This window comes from Stenella coeruleoalba, assembly GCF_951394435.1.
Source record: "Stenella coeruleoalba genome assembly, chromosome: 13".
Taxonomy (NCBI): domain Eukaryota; kingdom Metazoa; phylum Chordata; class Mammalia; order Artiodactyla; family Delphinidae; genus Stenella; species Stenella coeruleoalba.
In genome coordinates, this window is record NC_137159.1 from 11,889,025 (window position 1) to 11,916,807 (window position 27,783).

The window sequence follows — 27,783 nt, forward strand, 5'->3', positions numbered from 1 at the left end:
AATCCAAAATCCAAGTGTTCGTTTGACTGTTTAAGAAAATACTGGCATAATTTTCGTGTGGCATAAGTGTCAACTTCTTAGGCTATGTAGAAATGAAAAGAATGTCATGCATTTGAATTTAAATGCTTAAATTATATATACATGCTATTTAAAAATTCTGCTTTCAGGCATTATTAAGCAAAAGCTAATATGTAAATATTTATTTCCACAGGATGAAGATTTGAAGTGGGTGGAGGAAAACATTCCCTCTTCATTCACAGATGTGTAAATATCCTCTGCTAAAGTTTGAATCTAAAATTTAGGCTGTAGTATAAAGGGATAATTTTCATGCTTTGTTATGTGCTTTTCAAAACTCTCACCTCTGTATGTTTTTATAGGCCCCTATCACTAGTATATGACTGATTAACTTCATATCGAAATGCAAAGAAAACACAGCCCTGCCTTGGTCTGTCTTTCTCCTTCCTTTTTCACTGTACAACAACTCTATTAATACTCCTGCCCTATAACCAACTCCAACATTTTCTTATATAAGTTTATCAGGATCAGAATCATTTTGTTTTAACTTTATAATATGGAAGAATTCAAACTTTTTTTTTTTAAACACATGTAACCACAATACCATGTACGGTGGGGAAGCTTTTGGAGGAAAAACATGAGCATAGGAAAACTAGAGTGCAGAGGAAGCCCCTCCGGGAACTTGGAGCTCTTCAGGTTCTTCTTTATCAGTGTCCTTTATGACACACAAATTCCAGATAGCTGTTTCCACGGTAGACAACAGGATAGCCAAATACGATGTTTTCACATGTTGTTTGTTCCTTTCTCTGCTCCCATCTACTTCCTTTTTAGATAGTTTCTGTCTAGTATGATGTCACATTTGCCTGAAGAATTTCTTGTATGTTTCTGGTCATGCAAGTACGTTGGTAATAAGTCTGTCAGGTTTTATTTGTCTGAAAAAGTCTTTGTTTTGGCTGTTTGGGAAGCCAAATAGAATTTGGGTTATAGAATTCCTAGTTGACTGTTTTTCTTTCAGCACTTCAAAGATTGTCACTTGAATGTTTTCCAGCTGTCATAGTTTTAGAAAGAAGTCTGCTGTACTTTCCTTCATATGTTACCTGGGTTTTGTTCTGTTTTGTTTTTGGCTGCCTTCAGGACTGTCTCCTTCTCTTGGGTTTTTCTTTTCTCTTGGGTATATACCTAGAAGTGGAATTGCTAGATCGTACAGTAACTGTATGTTGAACATCTTGAGGAAGTGCCAAGCAGTTTTCCCAGAGCCGAACCATTTTATAATCCTATCAGTAATGTATGAGGTTTCCGATTTCTCCACATCCTTGTCAGCACTTGTAATTGTTCACCTTTTGATTTTAGATCTCTTAGTGGCTGTGAAGTGGTATCTCATTGTGCTTTTGAGTGACTGAAATTTGAACTATCTTGTTGAGGGACTGGTGTTGTTTAATTAAACTGTGGTAACTGAAATTCACACATATCAGATTCATATGAGGTAAGAACTGCCTTTACGTTATGAAACTAATAGTACACTATTATACTTCTTTCTTTTAATAGTCATAAAAGGAAAATAGGTGTATAAATATCCTTCACATGCCTTTATGATTTCTTTTTTCCTTCCTGTATATCTGAGTTATCACCTTCTCCTGTAGGTCTTTCTTTAGTGTTTCTTACAGTATGGGTCTGATAGAAACTAATTCTTTCAGTTTTATTTATGTGAAGTGTATTTGTTTGCCCTCCTGTTCAAAGGATGGTTTTGCTGGATATAAAAATCTTGATTGACTTTTGTTTGAGCTCTTCCAACACATCCCTCCAATATCTTCTGGTTTCTATTGTTTTGAAGAGAAGTCAGTTTTTAGTTGTATTGTCCTCATGTGTGTACTGTGTCATTTTTTTGCCGCTTTTCAGATTTTTTTCTTTACGTTTGGCTTTCCACAGTGTGTGTGTGATGTGCCTAGGTGTGGTTTCCTTTTTGAGTATTGTTGGAATTTGTTGAGCTACTTGAATTCATATCCCCACTCCCTTTGGTCATTTTCCAGTGCCTTTAACTACTTATTTTTAATATTTTTGTCCAGGTTTTATAAATGTTTCTGTGGGAGGAATCATCTGATTTCTTTCCACCTTTACCTGCTATCTTCCTTTTTTTTTTTTACTAGTTTCTCTGTAATCCTTTTTACTTCTTTCTTTATATCATTTTCATTTTCTTAGTAGTTTTCTTGCCACATATTACATTTTTATTTAAATTCGTTCTGCCTTGGGTGCCTTGTAATTTTTTTCTTCATTGCTGGGATGATTTTTTCTTTTTTTTTTCCCAGAGTTTAATGGACTCTTTGAATTTCTTCCTCTTTTGTTTTTATCCATTTTTGCTCTTGGTTTTAAAATTTCTTATTGTAGTTTTTAATATCACCAAATATTCTTTTTAACTTATTTCATCTAATTTGCAGTGTTGTGTTATAGCTGTAGCTTTCTTCTACCGTAAAACACTTTGATTTTCATTTTCCTTCTTTTTTTCTTCCTGCACCATTATATGGAATTGGTTTTGTTTGTTTTTCCTATTCCTAGGCATTTGGTAGTGAGAGTTCCTAGTCTGAGTGCTTTCTTCCATCAGTTGCATAAATTATAGTTTTATTTAAGGAGAATGTTGATGGGATGGAGGTATGGAGAGAGGGAGGTTGGTGGTGTCTTATTTTTCTTTTATTTCTACAAGATCTTTAATCTTCCCCTTCTACTTCCTTCTTTTTACTCATGGTGCTGCCGTAGCTCTGAGGGTACCACTCCTCCATGTATCTGGTTCTCCCCTGAAAACCATGATTGTTCAAGACTGCTACTTTTGGTTCCACTCAATTTAAGCCCCTTCCCTGTAGCAGATACTGTGAACTACCAAGTCACTGGCCTTCAGTCAGTATTTTGGAACTTAGTGTTGATTTTTCTTGAAGAGGTTTGTCTATACTTTGTCTAAATTCTCCTTCCCCTCTACTTTTCACAGAGTCTCTCAAACCTCTCTTTCCCCACTCTCAGTACCCATGAGCTTGCAGTGACAGCAGGGAATTTGTTGGTATTGGCATTTATTTCTCTGTTTACGTATAATTTCAGATTTGCTGTGTTCTCCTGGTTATGCCGAAGACTGTGAGTTGTGTGTGGTTTTGTTTGCAATCCTTAGGGACTTCATGGAATTTTGAGCAAGGGTGTGTGGAGAGATTCAGATTAGGTGGCAACCGTTATCTTCCAGATTTGGAAATTCACTACTGAGTACTTTAGAAGGAAATCACCTGAGTAGACTAACCCCATACTATGCCACCACTTCTTGGTGGAAAGCAATAAGGCTCCTGGGCAGTTCTCCTTATGTCTTAGAGAGTCATTAGTCTCTACGATTTCTTTCTGTAAGTAGAATGTCTGCCTGATTACAAAAATTCCTCTGGAATATAAAAGAGCAAAATGTCTTCTTTTATGTTCTCATGAACCATTTATGTGAAATGAGTAGAATTGTACAATCCAAGATAGCTTCCAGCATTTTAGGTTCTTAGGAACCTGTGTGTCCATTCTGAAAACTTAAAACACAAGAAGTTTAGCACAATGCTACCCAAAATTCATGTGCAATTTACGTGGCAAGTTTAGAAACCGGACTTCATGTACAGGTAAACACTTCTTTATACATCAATAGAAGTGGACCAAAACTTTTGCAAGCCATAGGACAATTTAAACAGATCATGAATAACCATATGATCTAGTGTGTTATGTGATATTCGTATGGTATTCATTATGGCTTTTCTGTGTCTCTGATAAACCAAAAAGACCAGCTTAGCATAGTTCTCCTTCCTCTTCAATGCACTGAGTCCATCTTAATAAGTTTTAAATAGTCATTTACCTCACAAAAGGAACCATTTTGGAGATTGCAGTGTTTATCTCTAAACGAGGTGCTAAGCACTCAATGGGCTGTCTTCTGGGCTCCCAAGGTTCTGGATCATCTTTCCCTAAAGCAGTCTGGATTTCCCTTAATATTATTCCAAGCCATATAAGTTGGCTCCTTCCTCACATCTAGCGAGGCCCCGACTTCTCTTTCTTCTGTCTCCACCATGGGCTGCACTCTTAGTAGCATCCTCTGGACTGTGCGTTGATGTGACTTTCATGTTGTGACCTTGGCATGCAGACCCTTTGGGCTCTCCCTCTCAGTGCTCCATTGCACATCGAAGCTCTACATTTGTCTTTTTATCCATATAATCTTTCCCGAGTAAAGGTTCTGTTGCATAACTTTTTCTCTCTTCAGTATCCTTCACTGGTTTATGTCCAGTCAATGGTAACAATGACATAGGATTAAACAAATACTTGATACCATAAATACCACCTTTCATAATATGTTTACTCATCCATCTTTTTAAAAATAGGTATATCTTTTAATTAAATTTGTGTTTATTTAAGATGTACAACATGATAATTTGATATATATGTACGTAGTGAAATGATGACTACAGTCAAGCCTATTCATCCCTCTTAAGTTCTCACAAAAGTACATGACATGTGGGTTTTCAAATTAGATAGCACATCACTAGTCAAGATATTTGTCCAACTATTCAAAGTAAACAATAACCAGGGGCTTAAAAAACAAAGATATAATTGGATGCCCACTGTGTTTGGAATTATTCATTCATCATGGTTTAGTCCTTGATGTTCTTCCAACATACTAGCCTCTAGAATTGCTGATTTTTGTTGTTGTTTCCACTTTGAAGTTATAATTATTTTCATATATCAGCTAATTTTTTAACTGAAAGTTTTGAAGTATAGCACCCATTCTGGAAAGTGCACAAATTCTAAATAAGTAGATAGCTCAGTAAATTTTTAATATAAGCATACTCATGTAACCTGCACCCAGATACCCAGATCAAAAACTGGAACATGGGCTTCCCTGGTGGTGCAGTGGTTGAGAGTCCGCTTGCCGATGCAGGGGACACGGGTTCGTGCCCCGGTCTGGGAGGATCCCACATGCCGCGGAGCGGCTGGGTCCATGAGCCGTGGCCGCTGAGCCTGCGTGTCCGGGGCCTGTGCTCCGCAATGGGAGAGGCCACGACAGTGAGAGGCCCGCATACGGCAAAAAAAAAAAAAACGAAAAAACCAAACTGGAACATCACTAATACCCTAAAAACCATCTTCTTGTTTTCCTCCCAAATCATGACCCCAAAGCTACTGCTGTGCTCATGTCTGTAACTGTAGATTACTTGTGTCAGTTTTTAAAATTTGATCCCTCAATAGTTTATACCTCTTTGGGGGGCTGTATAGTACTCCAGTTTACCTATTTGGGGCCTGTTAAGAGCAACACTGCTATGAATATTCTTCTCCGTGTCTGTTGGCAACACTAGGTACTCACTTCTGTTGACTCTGTCTTCCAGGAGTGAGACTTGGTGGATCACAGGATATGCTATATTCAGCCTTGTAGACACACTGCCTTTTAATAACATTGTCAACTTTTTTTTTCTTTTATTTCAGAGTTCTTCCAGTATTAGTGGATTCAGATGAGGTAAAATATATTTTTGCTTATGTCTTGGAGCTGTTATTTTCACAAGGTAGAAATGTATTTCAAAAGAAGCTCTGAAAGTTACTTTTGCAAATGATTACAAATTGAGCAGATGGAAAGACGGCGTTGAGTTGTGGGTAAAGTTTTAAGGAACTGGCTCCTCATTTAAAACAGGAGCAAGATAAATGCTTATTGGTGTGAAAGGAGGGAAGAATCCTTCCAGGAGGTTTTGAGTCTATGATTTTCTAACATCTTAAGATGTAAGTGTTTAGAAGACTTCAAGGTGGCGGTTTGTCTAAATCAATCTCTTATGTTTGTAGATATTTTCCTGGGGTATTAAATAAAGTTTCTAACTGAGTTACATTTGCTAGGTAGGAAATGTGAATAGATCATGTGGATTTAGGAAGGTTTTTGGGGGGAAAAAATGAGTTATAGATCATCTGGACACTGCAGGGTGGCCCAGGACAGGAAGACGTCTGAAGTGCAAGGATTAAAGGATGGACGTGGAGACCACCAGTTTATCCAGAGGAAGAGTAGCGGGAAATGAGCGGTAGCTCAGGAGTAACTTACGTGGTGGCTGTAGAATATGAGAGAAGCTACAGCTCTGTTCATTGAAAGGTCAGGAAGAAGACTGGCATCGGCGCGGGGATTTGGCCACAGTGGGATGGGAAGTCTTGAGCAGGCTGCCATATATACGCACCTTGCTACAAAACCATTGAACTCCAGGATTTATAACTCTATGGAAAGATATACCCTGGAATTACTTTTAAAAGGGCATTTGTAGTATTCATTTGATAAATAATTGATTTGTAATTTCAAAAATACCTAAAGTAGTAGAGTCAGGCAAATCCCTAGATGAGCTCTATGCCTAAGAAATCCATTTTAGCTCTGTCCCTGCCTCACACTGGTGATTCTGAATTAGAAATGTTACAGTTTTCTGAGCTGAACAGATAATTGATTACACTCCATTACTGGAAGTCTGGATTATATGGTTTTCATTTTCCATATCTAATATTTCTGTGTGTATCGTGGCGTGTATGTACCCCACAAAATCGTGACTACTTCGTAGAGACGCTATAGAGAATTCTGTTAGGACCTGGAAGGAGCATCGACATTTTGATGAATAACTTCCCTTTTTTTTTTAAGGAAATTATGACCAGATCTGAAATGGCAGAAAAAATGTTCTCTTCAGAAAAAATAATGTGATTGGAACCCACATAAATGAAGCTTACATAACAGTGAAGGACTTCCTCAAGACTAAAAGAGAACTCTGTTTTGATACAGTACAATAAGTTTTTATTGCATGATCTTGGAAATCTGTGTACTAAAACTAAGAATTCAGATGGTGGGAGGGTTCTGCAACCCTTATTAAGCTGACTCTTGAATGCCAGTTTAATGTCCATTAAATTGCCTAGACTTGGCAATGACCTGAGAGAAGTATTATAGATAGGTGCCCAAATGCCCTTAGCTGATGGGTGGCAGGCGTGTGGGTTTGGGTTCTCTTTTTTTTTTTCCTGGGAAATATGACAATTTAAAACACCTTTTTTTTTTTTTTTTTTTTTTTGCGGTACACGGGCCTCTCACCGCTGTGGCCTCTCCCGTTGCGGAGCACAGGCTCCGGACGCGCAGGCTCAGCGGCCATGGCTCACGGGCCTAGCTGCTCCGTGGCATGTGGGATCTTCCCGGACCGGGGCACGAACCCGTGTCCCCTGCATCGGCAAGCGGACTCTCAACCGCTGCGCCACCAGGGAAGCCCTAAGACAACTTTTTTACATGAACACTCCTACTGTTCTTCCACTGACCTTTGTTTGATTCAAGTGATGTGATTCTTCTGAGGTGTGGTAAAGCAATGTCTCCACCTCTTGGGTTTATAGTTACTAGATGCAATAATAATTCTCTTTGATTTTCATGCTGAAGCAATTTGATAAGAAGTAGAACTTGGTTAAGGTTGGAACATAAGGATGTTTATATGGTTAGGTTTGCTCTGTGTGTGTGTGTGTGTGTGTGTGTATGCACATCTGCACAAAGCCCTTGTGTGTAATTATCACCACACACATCAAATCATAGCATTGGTCTTTTCTGTCTGAGCTCAGGGGAGCACAGTACATGGAGACAGGTTACTTCCAAAGATCTGCTCTGCCGCTGTCCCCTCCCTCAGGCCAGATATCTGTGTGCTGCTGCTGAATGCCTGGGGCAGGTGGGGTCCCCTGGCCACATGGCTCCACCAGAGCACTTCCTCCCTGGCGAGCTGGGAGGCTCATACCAGTGAACCTTGAGGAAACTAGAACCTTCTATGTAATCCTAGCATATTTGGTTTCATAAAAAACTATATATTTAACTGCATAGTACATCACTATTAATCTTGTAACTAATTTTTTAACCTTAAACCATGTTTTATACATTATTTTGTTACATTATATATGTAATGTGTAATTTGAAATTTAAAAAAAAAATTTTTTTAATGCAGAACGTTCTAAACTTGAAAAGCAGTTGAATATAGTATGATGAAAATGGTGAATGTTTTGCTGCTCTCCTGACCAAAGATACAGCCTAGTGAACATTTAGAATAGGAATTAAAGTTAGAATCCTATATATCTTTCTTTGAAGGAGTTCTAACCTTGTGAGTTGAGGATGATTTCAGAGGTTTTTTTTGCGGTACACGGCCCCTCCCACCGCGGAGCACAGGCTCCGGACGCGCAGGCCCAATGGCCATGGCTCACGGCCCAGCCGCTCCGCGGCATGTGGGATCCTCCCGGACCGGGGCGCGAACCCGCATCCCCTGCATCAGCAGGCGGACTCCCAACCACTGCGCCACCAGGGAAGCCACCAGAGTTTTTGATTAAGCATTAAATTCTTAACCAGTACAAGCACTTAAATCATAACCTTTCATTGATTTTTTTCATTGTGAAGCCACAAAACAAAATGATTTCTTTCAAAAGCCTGCGTTATGAATTGGCTTCTCATTTTCTCATTTCATAGGAGTTAGTAAAAAAGCTTTCTAGGGCTTCCCTGGTGACGCAGTGGTTGAGAGTCTGCCTGCTAATGCAGGTGACATGGGTTCGAGCCCTGGCCCAGGAGGATCCCACATGCCGCGGAGCAACTAGGCCCGTGAGCCACAACTACTGAGCCTGTGCGTCTGGAGCCTGTGCTCCACAACAAGAGAGGCCGCGATAGTGAGAGGCCTGCGCACCGCGATGAAGAGTGGCCCCCGCTTGCCACAACTAGAGAAAGCCCTTGCACAGAAACGAAGACGCAACACAGCAAAATAAATAACTAAATTAATAAACTCCTACCCGCAACATCTTCTTTAAAAAAAAAAAAAAACTTTCTAGTAGTAATGCCTCTTGAAAGATACTTTCAAATTTATTTGCAGTAGTAACTATTGACTGTGTTGTACTGAGAAAGGTTTGGGACATCCTTCCCAAGGAAAGAACATCTAACAGTGTGGGTTCCCTTCCTTATTTCCGTTTCTGCCACAATAATGGGCTCCCACCTACCATCTTTCCCAGCATTTATGTCCATTCTGGTTTTGGTGTATTTTACCCTCAGCCCAGTTGTTTCAGAGCTGACCAGTGCCTTCTTGTTCCTAACATTTGTGTCTAACACCAGTCCCCAGATTTTGAAGCAGATTGATCCCCAACTCATAGGGCTCTAGTTGAATTTTGAAATGTAGAATCCTGGGTTTCCAGCTGCAGATGTTGTGGAGTGCGAGTGGGGAGTTGATGGTAACTGTGTAGTAATAAGGGAAAATGCTTCTCACATAACCTTGATAGTGTTTATAAAAACACTTCTGCCTGCAGCTGGCAAGAAAAATGATGCTGCCGGTATGGCTCAGGTGCACAGCGAAATGCAGACTTTTCTCCAAATCACAGAAAGCAGTATTTTCTCCTGATAACCTCATCAGAAATGTTTTTCAAGCGGCGTATACTGTGTCTGTCACCTTCAGTGGCAGTTGTGTTTGTTGGTGACTCGTGAGCTGAAGCGAGTGTTCCTACAGAGGGCCTTCTCGGCCCCCTCGTGTGCACAGGAGGGGCTCCCTGGGGCTGTAGCCATAGTTCTGATGAAGGACCCCAGGGAGAAGTCACACTCAGAGCCACTGTACAGCTCGTCATCCCCGCTTCTGCACAAAGTTTCCAGAAACTGGGCATCAGGGTCTTTGAGGCTGTCACATCATTTTATTCTTAGGATGCCATCAGGATGGGTTTCCCTGTTAATGCAGGGATCTGAGAATAAGAGTCCGGTTTTATGTGTTCCTAGGCAAAATGCTTAAGTGTTTTTATTATGCAGTTCATGTTAGGTTTACGTGAAGTATGAAATCTGCTTAAAAGGGAATTTTCATGATTTGAGTTAGATTAGTATTAGTATCTGCTTTAGTGGAGCTTTAAGTTAGTTTATTTCAAAAAATAAGGAAAAATAGATGAATATGTGAATTTTTTAAGCCCAAGAGATGATGCTCCCATACTTTTTACTTTTCCTGTAAAGAAAATAATATTTAAAATCTTTCACATATCCTGCAGAGAGTACTGACTTTCCCCCTCTACGGCAGTATATTATATTTGCACTACTGTAATGTGAAGACTGAAAGTATAAAAGATATACATGTACATGAAAGTATAAAACGATTTTTATATCCTTTTTTCAAAAGGGATTTGAGTCTATTGCACTAGGCCGTACAGGACTGGTTTATGAGACGTATTATGCTAGATTTATAAGTCCCTAGTTTTGGTACTTGTGTCTTTGTATGATCAACAGCATGTGATAAGCAATACAAAACACCATGCCTTATAAGAAAGAAGTTTAACATGTTGGTTAAAGTACTAAATTACATAGCGAATGTATATAAGTGACAAAACTAGATTTAAGGAAATGTACATTATAACACAGGAGCTCAATAAGAAACTTCTTTAGAACTAGGAAAACATGTATTTGGGAAGAAAGGGGCTTAAGAAGTTATATATTTTTATTTAAAAGGTTAAATTATTGTATTATTTGGAAGAAGCTGCTCTGAATGTAGGACAAAACTATTTCAAAGATTTTTGTTTGAAAAAACTGATGTATTTTTGTGCCTTAATATTTGTTCTGACAATAAAATGCTTTCTGAAATTTTGGATGATCATTCTTTTTTTTTTTATTTTTGGCAGTGTTGGGTTTTCGTTGCTGCGCACAGGCTTTCTCTAGTTGCGGCGAGCGGGGGCTACTCTTTGTTGCGATGCACAGGCTTCTCATTGCGGCGGCTTCTCTCATTGCGGAGCATGGGCTCTAGGTGCGCGGGCTTCAGTAGTTGTAGCGCATGGGCTCAATAGTTGTGGCTCGCGGGCTCTAGAGCACAGGCTCAGTAGTTGTGGCGTACAGGCTTAGTTGCTCCACGGCATGTGGGATCTTCCCGGACCGGGGCTCGAACCCGTGTCCCCTGCATTGGCAGGTGGATTCTTAACCACTGCGCCACCAGGGAAGTATCATCCATTCTTGATAGGATTTATGAGTGCTAAGATTACTTAAATCTACAGGAAATGTAGACTCCAGTAGATGGCAGGACATAAACAAAAATTCTCGAAAGACGAGGTACCACTAATTAACAAACATGAAGAAGTGTTCAATCTCAGTAGTGATCAAAGAAATGCAAAATAAAAGGGGAAATTTTAAAAAATCAAGTTGATATGTTTATGCTCTTAAGTATTTGTAAAACTACTTTGCTTTTAATGTCTGATGGAATGAGCACATCATTAGTGATGGTAGTGTAACTAGTTCAGTCTTTGTGAAAAGAAGTTCAACCTTTTCATAACCTTTGAATAATACCAGTTCATAACCTTTGAATAATACCAGTTCTGGTGACGTTTTTAAAAATGATTCAAAATATAGAATCAGGCTTCTGCACAAAAATGTTTATTATAGCATTATTTAAAGTAGAGAAAAAACAAGAAGCAAACTAAATATCAACAGTAGAATGGTTAAGTGAATTATGGTTTACCAGCTACTTTATGGAATACTCTGCAACCATTAAATTATGAAGAATATATGACAACGTAGAAACGTACTTGTAAGAAATATAATACAAAGTCACATGTGAACTCATCTATGTAAACACAAAGTAGGGAAAGGACTGAGTGAAAACACATCACAGTGGCACTCAGGATGAATGTTCAGGTTCAGCTAGGCTGTAATTAATAATAAATAACAATTCAATCATATTTCAGTAGATTAAGACAAAGAAGTTTATTTCTTGACCTTGTAACTGTGCTAGGATAGGTGTAGAGGTGAGCAGGGCATGTGGGATCTTCCCGGACCAGGGCTCGAACCTGTGCCCCCTACATTGGCAGGCAGATTCTTAACCGCTGCGCCACCAGGGAAGTCTGTGCCAGGCACTTTAGATACGGTATCTTAATCCTCTAACAAGCAATCACATGTCCCTCAGGGGCCCAAGGTTTATTTTCATCCTGTGGGCCCACGTCTCCTGGGGCCTGTCATCTGCATCCAGCCAGCAGAAGGGGAGAGTTGCTCCAGCCTGGGGATTTTGCAGGGCTAGACCTGGAAGTGGTGCCCATCACTTCTTAGCCTATTCCATTAGCAAAACTCAGTCACGTGGCCACACCGAACTGCCAGCTGGACTGGGAAATGGCACGGGCCGTATCCCTGCCTGCTATTCTAACTGTGAAAGGAGAGTAAGGATTTTGGTGGACAACCAAGGCTTCTGCCACAGGTTATTTGGGGTCACTGGCCTAGGGGAGACTTCCAAACCTATGTTTTTCCAATTTTCTAAGGTCAACATATTGAGAAATAAATATGTTAAAGGGCCATAACTAGGCTGTATGATATCAGAAACTTTAGAAACAAATGTGTTCTCAGATCACAGCTGAGTCCATTAATTAGTAAAACCCATCTGGCCCTAAGTAGATGGGACGTGGAGAATTTTCTTCATGGGAATTCTCCCAGCCTTGGGGGGTGGTCAGGATGGGTAGTCCCAGAGGAAAAGTAGGGTCTGTTGTCATGACTGTGATGACAGTTCAGGGAGTGTTGGGAGTGCTGGAGAGTGCCAGGCTTTGTTGACCATTGTGGTCTCATAGTAGACAATGAGGGAGGTATACCCACTTTATAGATAAGAAACTGAGACAGGGCGGTTAAATAACTTACCCAAGGTCACCCTCCTGACCAGTGACAAAACTGGTACAATACCAGCTATGGGTGAGAAGTGTCCTTGAAGGGTTGTCCTCAAAGTCCTGGGGAGAAGGGAAATTTCATTTCACAAACATGTGATTGCTTGTTAGAGGATTAAGAGATTGTATCTAAAGTGCCTGGTGCGGACTTCCCTCGTGGCGCAGTGGTTAAGAATCCGCCTGCCAATGCAGGGGACGCAGGTTTGAGCCCTGGTCCGGGAAGATCCCACATGCCACGGAGCAACTAAGCCCGTGCGCCACAACTACTGAGCCTGCGTTCTAGAGCCCTCAAGCCACAACTACTGAGCCCACGTGCCACAACTACTGAAGCCCGTGTGCCTACAGCCCGTGCTCCACAACAAGAGAAGCCACCACAGTGAGAAGCCCGTGCACGAAGAGTAGCCCCGCTCACCACAACTAGAGAAAGCCCATGTGCAGCAACAAAGTCCCAACGCAGCCAAAAATAAATAAATAAATAAATAAAATAAAGTGCCTGGTGTACAGGCCTTCCCAAGACAGATAAGGTTAGTATAAAAAAAAATGCAACAGTTAAAAAAAAAAAAGGAACAATGATTGTGGTAGATGCTACTGAGACTCAGTTGAAACAAACTCCATACGAAATTCAAACACATTCTAAGGTTTCTTTACGTGCATTAAAATGAAGTTACCCGTGGTGGTGTATATATGTCAATCCTAATCTCCCAGTTCGCCCCACCTTCCCCTCCCTTCCCTGTGTCCACATGTCTGTTCTCTATGTCTCCCTTTCTATTCCTGCCCTGCAAATAGGTTCATCTGTACCATTTTTCTAGATTCCACATATATGTGTTAATATACGATATTTGTTTTTCTCTTTCTGGCTTACTTCACTCTGTATGACAGACTCTAGGTCCATCCACATCTCTACAAATGACCCAATTGCATTCCTTTTTATGGCTGAGTAATATTCCATTGTATATATGTACCATGCATAAAATAGCTAGCTAGTGGGAACATGCTATAAAGCACAGGAAGCTAAGCTCGGTGCTCTGTGACAACCTAGATGGGTGGGAGGGAGGTCCAAAAGGGAGGGGATATAGGTATACATATAGCTGATTCACTTCATTGTACAGCAGAAACTAACACAACATTGTAAATCAATTATACTCGAATTAAAAAAAAAAAGATTGTTTCCCAACTGACTCAGAGAGAGATGTGACTACAGGACATGAGTCGGAGAGATGCGTTATGAAAAGCCCTTGAGCCACCATGGCTGGCTTTGAAGATGGAGGAAGGGGCCATGAGCTAAGGGATGCAGGTGTCCTCGAGGAGCTGGAAAACTCAAGGAAACAGATTCTTCCCTGGGACTTCCAGAAGGAGCTCAGCCCTGCTCACGCCTTAATTTTAGCTCAGGGAGACTCATATTGGACTTCTGACCTCCAGAACTGTAAGATAATAAGTTTGAATTGTTTCTGACACCAGTTTGTGATAACTTGTTACAGCAGCCATAGAAAACTAATACAGGTTCTGAGTCTCTCTGGCAGAGAAATGTGGGATGAAGGAAGCACACGGAAGTTTTGGTGCTCCAAAGCACAAGGGTGCATTTTCCTTTCACCTGACCTTCAAGGGAAGAGTGCACCCCTGGGAAATATGGAAGAGTTGTGGTATTCCATGAGCAACAGTCGTCTCTGCCAAAATCATGTGACACCACTTTTTGGCACATGGTGGACATACATTAATACTGAATAAAAGAATCAGCAACTAAATTTAAAAAACTATGAAGTTACCCAAGGTATGTCCTGTGCCCCTTCAGTGATAGTGGATTGACAGCTAAATTCCTACTAACATAAGCTGGTATGGTACTGAATTCGGATGTAAATAATTTTGACAGTATTTCCTTTAAATCATTTGGGAAATAAGAAGAAGCTCCAGGCAAGTTTATGTACAGGAACGCTTTTAAACACTATCCAGCAGATGGTGCCAAAGTAATGTCTCTGAAGAAGGCTCATCTCTATTTTTGGCCTCTAATTCTTGCCTTCAAAATTTTTATTCATTTACTTACCAAATGCCAATTTAGGGATAAAATTTTTTTAAAAAATTTAAATGTAAACAAAGAGTACCACCATCCCGGTAAAAAAAAAACTTCTCAGGTAAACTTTTCAGGTCTCCCTGGTGGCGTAGTGGTTAAGAATCCGCCTGCCAATGCAGGGGGCACAGGTTCGAGCCCTGGTCCGGGAAGATCCCACGTGCCGCGGAGCAGCTAAGCCCGTGCGCCACAACTACTGAGCCTGCACTCTAGAGCCCGCGAGCCACAACTACTGAGGCCACGCGCCTAGAGCCCGTGCTCCGCAACAAGAGAAGCCACCGCAATGAGAAGCCCGTGCTCGGCAACGAAGAGTGGCCCCAGCTCGCGGCAACTAGAGAAAAGCCCGTGTGCAGCAACGAAGACCCAACGCAGCCAAAAATAAATTTAAAAAAAAACCTTTTCCTTTAGGTATATTTCCAGTCTCTCTCAGAATTAGAACTTGAAAGCTCCAAGGGACCTCTGAGCTCATTATACAGATGAGAAAATAAGGAACCAGGAAAGCTTCCTTGGCCCCAGGTCTCTCAGGCCAGAGTGGGAGCCTGTCTCCTAGATTGCTCTTCTCAATTCTAGATCCTCAGGGTCAGAGGGAGGGAGGTGCCACAGGCAGGTTGAACTGCACATCAAAACTTGAAATGTACTTTCTATGATTTGGTTATCCCTTGCTACGTCATTTTATAGTACTGTGCTGTCTTTCACTCTAGCCACCACATTCTTGTCTCTACATAAAGAGTCATAATTCTGATTCTCTGGTTCTTAATTTGATAAGTGGACATTTCCTTGAGGCATAGTAGACTCCAGAGAGTTAAAGACAGTGTCTATTTTATTTTTAATGCTACTGAACATACTGATAATAAAATATTCTATTCTAAATGTTATCTTCCTTTTTTGTTTTTTCAATTTATTTTTTATTTTTATTTTTATTTTTTTGGCCGTACTGCATGGCATGCAAGATCTTTGTTCCCTGACCACGGATCAAACCCACACCCCTTACAGTGGAAGCGCAGAGACTTCCGCCACACGGGACTGCCAGGGAAGTCCCCTTTCTTTTTTAAAAAAAGAAAATTAAGTGGGGAATGAACAAGCTGGCCTTTTCACTAAGAAATTGCTTTTTAAATAATGGATTTATTATTATAAAATGTATTTGTGGATTTCAAGTTCTGATAATGGAGAATTACCTTCTGTTGAACCAACCTTACCGGCAGACAACAACTCTAGATAAAATTTAAATAACAGCTACTTTGAAGACATCGGAGAGAGACAGAAACAGGGAGACACTGGAAGGTACTCAACACTTGGATGAAGGGAATTGTACTGGGTGCATTTCCCATTTTTATGGCTTTTACACTCAGGGCAGGCCACAGTTTGTGCCGAGTGGAGATTAAACCCAGATATAAAACCTGAATTTTACTTGAGCTGGAAGACAGAAATTAGAAGAACCACAACAGCTGGAAAGTGAAAGAATTACTGAAAGAGAGAACCAAAGAAAGTAAGAACCATGTTCTGTGTATAAACCTCCTAAATCACTGGCTTTCCCTCAACTATGCATGTATGGTGGTACAGACTCCATGCACCCATCTAAGGCTAAAAAAATGAAACTAAGATTTCTGCTAACATAAGAGACAAAGTTTGGCTAGAGTCCAACCATGTAAACTGACTGCTTAAAAACATAACGTGGGGTGACATCAGAGAAAATGGGGACTAAGGACCTCTGAAAATGTATCATATAAACAATGGAAATCCTCATGAAAACTTTCAGAATTAACCTTTTTTGAACTTTGGAAATTGACCAGTCTTGCAGCAACCTAGGGCGCATTTATTCAATAAAAATTCCTGAATTTCAGTAAGAATATCAAGCTTGGTGGTGTTCTGATTTGTCCTACTACCATACAGCTCAGCGGTAGCCTTCACAATTAAGGGTCTACTTTCCCAATCTGCAGGGGGGCAGAATGGATTGAAGACCTAAGTTAAGACCTGAAACCATAAAACTCCTAGAAGAGAACACAGGCAGAACATTCTTTGGCATAAATTGTAGCAATATATTTTTTGGATCTGTCTCGGAAGGCAAAAAAAAAAAAGGCAAAAATAAACAAATGGGGCCTAATTAAACTTAAAAGCTTTTGCACAGCAAAGGAAACCATCAACAAAACGAAAAGACAACCTACTGAATGGGAGAAAATATTTGCAAATGATATGACCAATAAGGGGTTTGTATCCAGGATATATTAACAGCTCATACATCTCAATATCAAAAAGAAAAAGAAAAAAAAACCTGAGTAAAAAATGGGCAGAAGACCAGAACAGACACTTTTCCAAAGAAGACATGCAGATGGCCAACAGGCACATGAAAAGATGCTCAACATCACTAATCATCAGAGAAATGCAAATCAAAACCACAATGAGATATCGTTGTCAGAATGATAACCTGTCAGAATGGCTGTCATCAAAAATACCACAAATAAAAAATGTTGGTGAGGATGTGAAGAAAAGGGAACCCTAGTGCACTGTTGCTGGGAATGTAAGTTGGTGCAGCCACTATGGAAAATAGTACTGAGGCTCCTCAAAAAACTAAAAATAGAACTGCCATATTATCCAGCTATTCCATTCCTGGATATACATTGGAAGAAAATGAAAACAATAATTCAAAAAGATACATGCACTCCAATGTTCATAGCATTATTTACAATAACCAAGATACAGAAGCAACCTAAGTGTCCATCAACAGATGAATGGATAAAGAAGATGTGGTACATGTGTACAATGGAATACTACTCAGCCATAAAAAATGAAATTCTGCCATTTGCAACAACATGGATGGACCTAGAAGGTATTATGTTTAGTGTAATATCAAGTCAAAGAAAGAGAAATGCTCTGTTGTCACTCACAGGTGGAATCCAAAAAATAAAACAAATGAAAGAATATAACAAAACAAAAATGGGCTCACAGTTATAGAGAACAAACAAGTGGTTATCAGTGGGGAGAGGGAAGGAGACAAGGGCAAGATAGAGGTAGGGGATTAAGAGATACAAACTCTTAATTATAAAACAAATAAGCAACACAAGGATATAGTGTACATCACAGGGAAATATAGTCATTTTATAATAATTTAAAATGGAATATAATCTGTAAAAATAATGAATCACTATGTTGTACACCTGAAACTAATATTGTAAATCAGCTATATTTCAAACTTTTTTTTAAAGGTTTTTTTGTTTTTTGGTTGCGCTGGGTCTTAGTTGCGGCAGGCAGGCTCCTTAGTTGTGGCATGTGAACTCTTAGTTGCAGCATGTGTGTGGGATCTAGTTCCCTGACCAGGGATTGAACCTGCGCACCCTGCATTGGGACCGTGGAGTCTTATCCACTGTGCTGCCAGGGAAGTCCCCTATACTTCAATTTTTTAAAAAATCCAAAACCCATGAAATTTAAACAAAGTTAACAAAGCTAAAAATTTGTTCTTTGAAACGATAAACAAAATCAATGAATGTCTACCTATACTAGTAAAAAAAAAAAGAGAAAAGAGATCGATGGGCTTCCCTGGTGGCACAGTGGTTGGGAGTCCACCTGCCAATGCAGGGGACACGGGTTCGAGCCCTGGTCCAGGAAGATCCCACATGCCGTGGAGCAACTAGGCCCGTGCGCCACAACTACTGAGCCTGAGCTCTAGAGCCCGCAAGCCACAACTACTGAGCCCGTGTGCCTAGAGCCCGTGCTCTGCAACAAGAGAAGCCACCGCAATGAGAAGCCCACGCACCGAAATGAGTAGCCCCCGCTCGCCACAACTAGAGAAAGCCCGCATGCAGCAATGAAGACCCAATGCAGCCAAAAAATAAATAAATAAAATAAATAAATTTATTTTAAAAAAAGAAAGAAAAGAGAGAGCCCTGATTACCAATATCAGGAATAAAAGAGGGGCTATCACTACATATCCAACAGATTTTTAAAAGATAAAAAGGGAATAATACCAATAATTTATGCTAATAAATTTGAAAAATTAGATAAAACGGGAAAAGTTCTTGAATATTCTCATTTACCATAATTGATATAAGATGAAATTTAAAAATCAAATTTTATAACATACAGACATGCTTCTTTATCTTTTTGAGGTAATTTTAGATTTACAGAAAAGTTGCAGAATTAGTCCAGTTCCCTTACTCCTTTCATCCAGCCTCCCCCTTTGTTAGCATATAACCACAGAACACTTGTCAAAGCTGTGAATGAAACCTTGCTACGATACCTTTAGCTAAAGCACAGCATTTATGCATATTTCATCAGTTTTTCCACTCATGTCCATATTCCGTTCTGGAACCCACTCCAGGATCCCACACTGCGTTTACTATGTCTTCTTCGGCACCTCTTATCTGGGGCAGTTCCTTGTCTTCCAGATCTTTCATTGCCTGATAATACCAGTTAGGTATTTTGCAGTATGTCTCTCAATTGGGGTTTATCTCATTTTTTTCTCATGATTGGATTGATGCTATGCATTTTGGGTAAGCGTGTCCCAGAAGTGACGTACCTTTCTCTGTGCCTCAGATCAGAGGGTACATGATATTGATGTTGATATGCCCCATTGATCCACTGTAAATTTACATTTTTCCCTTTCTAATATTTGTAAATATTTGGGGGGAGATACTTTGAAGCTATGCCAAACTCCTGTTTCTGCTTAAATATTTACCCACTAATTTTAGCATTCATCAGTGGGTCTTACCTGCAGCAATTATTACTGTAGTGTTCTAAAGGTGACTTTTCTGTTTTTTACATTTTTTCTACTTTTACTGATTGTAATTTTTCTATAAGGAAGAGTTGTTGTCCCCCCCTTTTATTTATTTAATCATTTATATATTTATAACCCAATGGACTCATAGATTTGGGTTCCACTGCATGAAACAGAAATCCAACTACCAGTGGCTTAACCAAACAGAGATTTACGCTTCTTAGCAAACAAGACATCTGGAAGTAAGAGGCCCAAGGACTGGCATGTCTCAAAGAAATCACTGAGGGAGCAAGCTTCTTCTGCCTTCTCTCTTTCTTCCTTTTTTTTTTTTAGTTTATTTTATTGAAGTATACTTGATTTACAATGTTGTGTTAATTTCTGCTGTACAGCAAAGTGATTCAGTTTTATATATATATTCTTTTTCATTATGGTTTATCACAGGATGTTGCATATAGTTCTCTGGGCTATACAGTAGGACCTTGTTGTTTATCCGTTCTCTATATAATAGTTGCATCTGCTAACGGCAAAATCCCAATCCATCCCTCCCCCTTGGCAACCACAAGTCTGTTCTCCATGTCTATGACTGTGTTTCTGGTTTTTGGGGTTTTTTTTGCGGTACACGGGCCTTTCACTGTTGCGGCCTCTCCCGTTGCAGAGCACAGGCGCTGGACGCGCAGGCTCAGCGGCCGTGGCTCACGGGCCCAGCCGCTCCACGGCATGTGGGATCTTCCTGGACCGGGGCACGAACCCGTGTCCCCTGCATCGGCAGGCGGACTCTCAACCACTGCGCCACCAGGGAAGCCGTGTTTCTGTTTTGTAAATAAGTTCATTTACGTCACGTTTTAGATTCCACATATAAGTGATACTATATGGTATTTGTCTTTCTCCTTCTGACTCACGTCACTTAGTATGATAATCTCTAGGTCCATCCATGTTGCTGCAAATAGCATTAATTTATTTTTTTATGGCTGAGTAATATTCCATTGTATATATGTACCACGTCTTCTTTATCCATTCATCTGTCGATGGACATTTAGGTTGTGTCCATGTCTTGGCTATTGTGAATACTGCTGCTATGAACATATGCCTTTTCTCTTTCTAAACTTCCATCTGGTCCTCATGGTCATGGGGTGGCTGCCGCACCTCCAGGCATTGGGCCCATGCTCCAGGCAAGAGGAAGAAGGACACACACCAGTTGAGTCTTTCTATTTATCAAGAAAGTGGCTTTCCTGGAAGCCCCACTCACCAGACTTCACTTATATCCCATCAGTCAGAACTGGGTCACGCAGCCAAGGGAGTCTGTATTTAGGGAGTCTGAAGAGGTGGTATAGGGGTATTTTTAACTGGGTATATTACAACCTTAGACAAAAATAGTATTGTATTACCAAGGGGAAAGATTGTCAGTAACCTCTTCGTGCCTCGCCCAGAGAGTGTGTGTGCACGAGCTTGATCGTGTGTGTGTATGTCACCTCATTTCCTGCTAGAGCCACAATTCTGGAGAAAAAAGATATTTTCAACTTATTGCCAATGGTCACTCTATCAGTCAAAAGCCGAGAGATGGCTCGCTCAAGTTAGTATAATGTGCAGATGATTTATTAACAGGATATGAACAGGATGTACAAACGCCAACCAGGGGAGTGCCCTATCCCAGAGCTTCTAATGCAGGTGCTCTTCCTACCTCTGGACCCCGGAGGATGAGAGGGAGAGGGGCTGCTGGAATCCCAGAGAAAGAGAGGGACAGAGAACAGATTGCCTTGAAAAGAGCAGTGATCTTCTGTCGAGGGACACAGCCAGCTTGAGTCAAGCTCAGGACCTCACCGTTCTCTATCTGACCTCCCACTGAGCACCTCCACCTGCTACACACAGCCAGAGGACAGAGCACCCAAGGGTGTTGATGCAGTCCCTACAGGTTGGCATCGAGGCCGAGGGCAGGGTGGGAACGAGTGTGGAGTGCATCCGGAGGGATGCCAGAGTCATCTGGCAAAGCCATCCTGTTTTGAAGAATATTAAGTATGAAATTCTAGACCCAGGAATTAATTTCAACAATTCCTTGGAGGTTATTGTAATCAGGCCTAATTGTATAGGTGTAATCTCAGTTTGCAGTAAAATTGTATCCCTGAAAAAGTACTCCTGAAGCTAATTTTGATCTATCTGCCTTAGAAGATATCAAACATGGGCTGAGGAGAACGGTGAGCAAATTCTTGTGTTTAGTTTCTAAGGCAGCAGAAAGCATGCTCCTCGGGATCGCACACACCCACGTGTAAATCCTGTTTCTCCCGATTACTAACCTGATGTGGATCTTGGGTGATCAGGCGTTCTAAGCCTCAGTTTCCCAATCTGCAAAATGGGAATAATAATAGGACCTATTTTGCTGGGTTGTGAGGGAATAAATGAGAACATTCATGAAACGCTTAACAGAGGGCCTGGCACACAGCAGGTGCTAAAGAAATGTTGGTTCCCTTCTTATGTTGTCCCCGTGTGAAGGACCGTGAGTCAGTTTAGGCAAAGACTCTTTAACTAAGCCCCACTATACGCTAGGCGCTGTGTTAGGCACTTTATGTTCATCATTTTGAAATCCCTCAATAATTCTTCAGATAAATGCTGTTTCCATACATAGTTGAGGAAACTGAGACCTGCCAAGCTTAGGAGAGCTGCAAGGTCACACTGGCAACATGTAGTGGGTAAGATCCAGCCCAGGTGTGTCTGATTTCAAGGGCTGTGTGTCCTTGGCTGCGTCCATGTTCTGCCTCTCCCACAGGGACTTGGACTTCACTGTGGGACGGCATTCATGGATTTGCAGCATTTCCTCCTTTTGGCAGATGTTAACTGGTGTTCGGTCTTTAATCAAGGCACAGTTGAATCTGTTTTCCTACAGATTTTCATTTTATAAAATTGGAAACGGTTTTGTAGGGAGGAACGTCTCTTCTAGCTGTCATGACATCACACATAAGCGGACAGTCTTCGAAGTTCAACACAGGAGTACACGATTTGGTTGGCTGGGGCTCGAGGTTTAGTGTGAAAGCCTCCCATAGCCCCTCACAAAAGGGCCGTGCTCAGAGCTAGCACCTGATAGATATTTGTGTAAAGAGTAAATTAGACTGAGTCACTGCGCTCCTGCTAGACCATCCTCCCCCTGTTCCTACGCTGTTATCCTGGCTCGGGCTCACATGCTGGGCTGTGTTCCTGGGCCCCTTTGCAGGTGCTTAGTGGGGGTCGATTACACTTAGAATCACAGATAGAGGTGAGTGAAGGAGACAAAGAGGGAGAAGCAGCTCAGAATGAGATGACAGACAACGTTCAGCCACAGAGACGCCCGAGAAACCCGAAAGAGAAAAAGCGACGTGTCAGTCACTGTGAGGGTCCCAGGAAACCGCTCTGGAATGGCTGGTTTAGACTGGGTACTGCTTCTGATCGGGTCTTTTTTTTTTTCTTTTTTTTTTTTGCGGTACGCGGGCCTCTCCCTGTTGTGGCCTCTCCCGTTACGGAGCACAGGCTCCGGACGTGCAGGCTCAGCGGCCACGGCTCACGGGCCCAGCCGCTCCGCTCCTCCCCCATTTTGTATTCCCACTTTACACAGGGAATGTGAGTGTATCAGAGAGACAGCACTGAGCCCAGGAGATGGCAACCGATTCTGCCGAAAGGCTTTACCAATATTTTCTTTCGACATCTAGACCCCCTTCATCCCCTGACATTCCAGAATAGTCTCTTGAAAATGAGATAGAGAGGAAACAGAAGAAACAATATCGAGGTAGGCCCGTCTTATTAAGTCAAAGGTTGGTTTCCGGAGCCCTGAATAGAGGGCGCTTGGCTTCTTCTCACGGTCTGTCTGCTCTTCGCAGCCTTGGCAGGTCAGGCTGTGGAGGGTGTGCCTTGATGACCACAGGTCAAGGGCAGCTGAGGACAGAGAGAGAAGGGACGGTACTGCTGGGGCAGTGGGACCTTAGAAGGTTAATTCGGAGCAGATGCCAGAGCACTAGATAGAAGTCAGCCATAGGACAAGGGAAACAAATGGAAATTGATAATAGGAAAAAAAACTGTGTTGAAACTTAGAAATGCTTGAAAAGTAAAAGAAGAAGAAAAGAAAGAGAAGAAGAAGAAACCAAAAAAAAAAAAAAAAAAGAAACAGGAAAAACTCTGTTCCTGTAAATAAAATTCCTGAAATCCTATGATTGCATTATTTAAGTAAAATGTGGGATAAGGTAGCCTGTGCTGGAAGCAGCCCTGCTCTGGAGACCTTCGGGTTTGCAAACCATGGGCAAGTCACTCAGCCATTCCCGGCTTCAGTTTCTTCACTGGCGAGATCGGGAGTGCCTTCCAGCTTTACGAATCCATTCAGAGGGCTCAAGGGACAATAGGTCTTGTGCACATCTGGCTGGTTCCAGCGCACATCTGTCTGGTTCCAGCACACAGCCGGAACACGCCTGAGAAGCCTTGGCTTTGGGGGCTGCCATGTAAACACAAGGTAGGATAAAATACAAAATAAACACAGCCACAGTGACCAGAAGGAATCCTTCCTTGGGGGTAGGGGTGGGGAGAGTGCAGACAGAGAGGGGGACGCCGGGCTTTGGCACAGAGAGCAAAGGCAGAAAACCACTATTCCCACAGGCCGCCTGGGCTCAGGTCACTGCTGCCCACACCTGGACAGGGAAAAGCAATCTTCTGCCCAGGTCTCTCTCAAGCCGTCTCCACAGGAATGCAGATAGGAGTACCAGACCTGCTCTCCTTCCTCCGGCAGGAAGGTGGAGGGGGCAGCCCAGCAGGATTTCCTGGGTAACTCCTGCCCAGGTGGCCAGGCTGCACCAGGCGCCACCAGTCCCCTTTCCAGGGGTCTCCAACTTTCCTTTCCAAAGGAAAACGGTTCCTGCTCTGAGCCTGCAGCCTTCTGAGCTCTGTGCCTTGAACTCTGAGTGGGCTCTGCTAAGTGAAATTCGGAAAAGGAAAAATAGATTTGAGGCTTGGCCAGACTTGGTGTGCACCATGACATCTGCAGTGTTGCCTTCTGAAAACATTCTTCCAGTAAGAACTTAAATAATGTTTTCCAGGAGCTTGGGGCTGAGGCCATCTGGTTCCTCCCACAGCCCCTGGATGCTCAGACTGCTCATGTCTGCCCTTCCCAGCGGCATTTCCCACCCGACCTTAGCAAAGCATCCAGTGTTCCCATAACCCGGCCTCCAGTCCAAACTGAATTTCTCCTTCCGTTTGGGGAACGGAGGACAGCAAATGAGGAGGGCTGTCGATTCTGAGTCACCGTGCGTGTGTGTTCTTGTACCCCGATAGCATTGTTTAAAAAGACACTAGTCTGGGCTTCCCTGGTGGCGCAGTGGTTGAGAGTCCGCCTGCCGGTGCAGGGGACGCGGGTTCGTGCCCCGGTCCGGGAGGGTCCCGCCTGCCGCGGGGCGGCTGGGCCCGTGGGCCGTGGCCGCTGAGCCTGCGCGTCCGGAGCCTGTGCTCCGCAACGGGAGAAGCCACAGCAGTGAGAGGCCCGCGTACCGCAAAAAACAAAAAACAAACAAAAAAAAGACACTAGTCTACTCGGGTGGAGAACTTGGTCTGAGTTCATGAAGCCCATCTCCTGGCCAATCTAGTCCTGTCTTCCGAGGGCCGTGGAGGAAGATGTCCTCACGTGAGCTCTGAAGTTGGACACACCTGGGTTTGAAGCTCCACTTTCTGCTAGGTGATGTCAGCCTCAGTATCCCCAGCCGGGAAAGGGGCGGGTCAGGAGCGGCCCGGCGCGGGGTGGGCTCCCGGGATCCCGCACGCACGTGCGCGCCGCCTCGGCCGCCTCCCCCGCCAGGGCGCTGAAGATGCCCGCGCTCGTCCTCGGCGTCGCGCCCGGCCTCCTCGGGGAGCCGCGCGGGTTGGGCGCGCTCCCAGGCGCATTCCTGGCCGGGCAGCCCCTCCTCCTCGGCCTTGGCCAAGGGGCTGGCGCCTCCCCGCCTCGCTGCGATTGTCTCGTGCGGGCGGCTGCGGACGCTCCTGGACGCTGCGGCTGCAGGTCTGCGCGCGGCGCACCTGGACCCGGGACTGCGCCTCCCGAGCGCGGCGGGCCCGGCTGCGCTCCGGGGCTCCCGCCTCCCTCCCTGCCCGAGCCGCTCGGGGCCGCGCGGAGCCCCGCTCCCCGCAGGGGCGGCTGCGGCATCGGCTTGGGACAACTTCGGCAGGGAAGGCAAAGTTATTTCCCCTTCCCAAGCAGAAAGGTTCCGATTGGCAAGATGGTGCCCAACTGTCCCCGCGCGCTCTTCCTCCTGCTGCTTTTCCTCGCCTGCCCCGAATCGCGGGCTTCCCAGGTCAGTGTCCCTCCCGCCCCTCCCCTGTCTCGCTTGCAGGGGAGGCCACGCCAAGGCCGGAGGACCTGGGCTCGCCACATTCCACCGGAATGCTCGGGCTGGGGGCTTGGAGCGAGGCTGGAGCTGGGGTTCAGTTTTAAGAGGGAAGCGTGAGATCCCCGCCATCTGTCATCGGATGCATCGCGGGCCGGGCGTCTGGGAGAGCCTGGGCTGGTCTAGCCGAGCAGTTTGTGCGAAAGCCTCGGTCCGCTGGGGGGAGGGAGAGAGAGGGCTCCGCGTGAGAACCGTGCGTTGCAGAAAGATTGCCCTGGGATTTATGAGACATTGGTCTTCCTCAGGTCTCCAGAAGAGCTCCCTGCTCGCCCAATTAGGATAGAGGTTGTCCCCTCCCCTCCAACTTCCAACATTTAAATTTCTAACTGAAATATCATTCTTACCACCACCAACTTTTAAATTTATTTATTTAATTTATTTTTGGCTGCGTTGGGTCTTCATTGCTGCGCACGGGCTTTCTCTAGTTGTGGGGAGCAGGGGCTACTCTTCGTTGCGGTGCGCAGGCTTCTCATTGCGGTGGCTTCTCGTTGCGGAGCACGGGCTCTAGGCGCACGGGCTTCAGTAGATGCTGCGGTGGGCTCAGTAGTTGTGGCTCACGGGCTGTAGAGCGCAGGCTCAGTAGTTGTGGCTCACGGGCTTAGGTGCTCCCTCGGCACGCGGGATCGTCCCGGACCAGGGCTCGAACCCGTGTCCCCTGCATTGGCAGGCGGATTCTTAACCACTGCGCCACCGGGGAAGCCCCACCACCAACTTTTAAAGGCTCAGAACTTTCTTAGCAGTTCGCCGCGTTTCCCAGGCAGAGACAGGTGGGAGGGTTCTGAATCAGCCTCACCTGAGCCTAGGGGACCTTAGATTTGGGACTGCATTTCTTTCCCACACTTGCAGGCAGCTCGCCGTTTAATTTTTCTCTCCCTGACGTTTGTGTCTGTTGGAGTCCCACTGGATTTATGTGCTTGACCAGGTTCACTTTTACATTAAGCAGTAAAAACTCATGGTTAAAATTAAGATAAGAATGCAGATAAAAATGTGTCTTCCAAAGGTGAGACTGGAATTGCTCGATTCAGAGCCAGCTATCACCAGACTGGCTCTGGAAACTGGAGACCCCTCCCTCTGTGATGGCGTGTCCTGTGGGCTGTGGGGCAGCTACCCCAAGAATACCGTCCATAACAATAATAGTAACGGCAGACGGAAAGAAAGCTCACTGAGTGATGAGTGCTGTATTCTTTGCTAAGCATCTTGCAGGCTCTTTATTCTCAGAGCAGCGCTGTGAGTTGGGAACTATTGTCATCCCCATTTTGCAGATGAGGGAGCTGAGACCCAGGGAGATTCTGACTTACTCAAGTTTCACATGGCCAGGAAGGAGTGGAGTAAATTTAATCTCTCTCCTTGGTCTCCAAGCCTTTTCCCTTCCCCACAGACTCTCACCTATGGACTGAATACCTGACAGGCACAACCGTGGCCACCTAGAAGCCCTTGGGGCACAGGAAGGGGTTCCAGGCAGGGAGAACTCAGTTCAGACCAAACACGGCCCGTGTGAGTGCAGAATGCGGTGAGTTGCCACTGCAGGAAGTCACTCAGCCACCAGGCAGCAGAAGCCTGGTCTAGGGCCACAATCAACCCACCCAACAGAACAGTGGGGTGCCCCACCCACGATGCAGATTACATAACAGAACCTGAGGCCCAGAGCTCAAAGCCAGAAGCACAGGTAGGTGCATCCCTGAGCCGGCTCCCCACCCAGGCCAGGAGAGGGGGCAGGGTGGATAGGAAGTACCAGAGGAAGCTGAGGGGCTCTACACTGCCATTATCCGATCTCTGAAGGTTACCTGGAAAAGTGGTGACACCTTGGCAGTTCTCAGATGTCTGCAGCTGCTGTTCAAGCAGGGAAGTAAGCTCTCTCAGGCTCTGTTCCTGGGGGAGATCTGGGTCCCATCCCTGCCCTGCCACGTCCAGGCTTTCTCAAATTCCTTCTCCTCTAAACCTTGGTTTCTTTACCTGCGAGAGCACCTGCCTCA

General features: G+C 43.7%; 2 protein-coding genes across 7 annotated transcripts in view; both read left to right on the forward strand.

The window, feature by feature from the left end:
- TMEM87B (transmembrane protein 87B) overlaps window positions 1-20,298 on the forward strand; it is a 61,423-nt gene extending 41,125 nt beyond the window's left edge. The window contains exons 17-19 of one of the 5 annotated variants that reach the window (XM_079940202.1): window positions 212-264; window positions 5,482-5,512; window positions 20,086-20,298. In XM_079940202.1, coding sequence (XP_079796328.1) covers window positions 212-264; window positions 5,482-5,512; window positions 20,086-20,250 — 249 coding nt within the window. In that variant the 3' untranslated portion in view covers window positions 20,251-20,298. The other 4 variants (XM_079940203.1, XM_079940205.1, XM_079940206.1 and 1 more) reach the window with 4 other exon arrangements.
- A 5,180-nt stretch (window positions 20,299-25,478) lies between these two features.
- FBLN7 (fibulin 7) overlaps window positions 25,479-27,783 on the forward strand; it is a 45,316-nt gene continuing 43,011 nt past the window's right edge. The window contains exon 1 of one of the 2 annotated variants that reach the window (XM_079941199.1): window positions 25,479-25,721. In XM_079941199.1, coding sequence (XP_079797325.1) covers window positions 25,643-25,721 — 79 coding nt within the window. In that variant the 5' untranslated portion in view covers window positions 25,479-25,642. The remainder of the gene's footprint in view (window positions 25,722-27,783) is intronic. The other variant, XM_079941198.1, reaches the window with a different exon arrangement.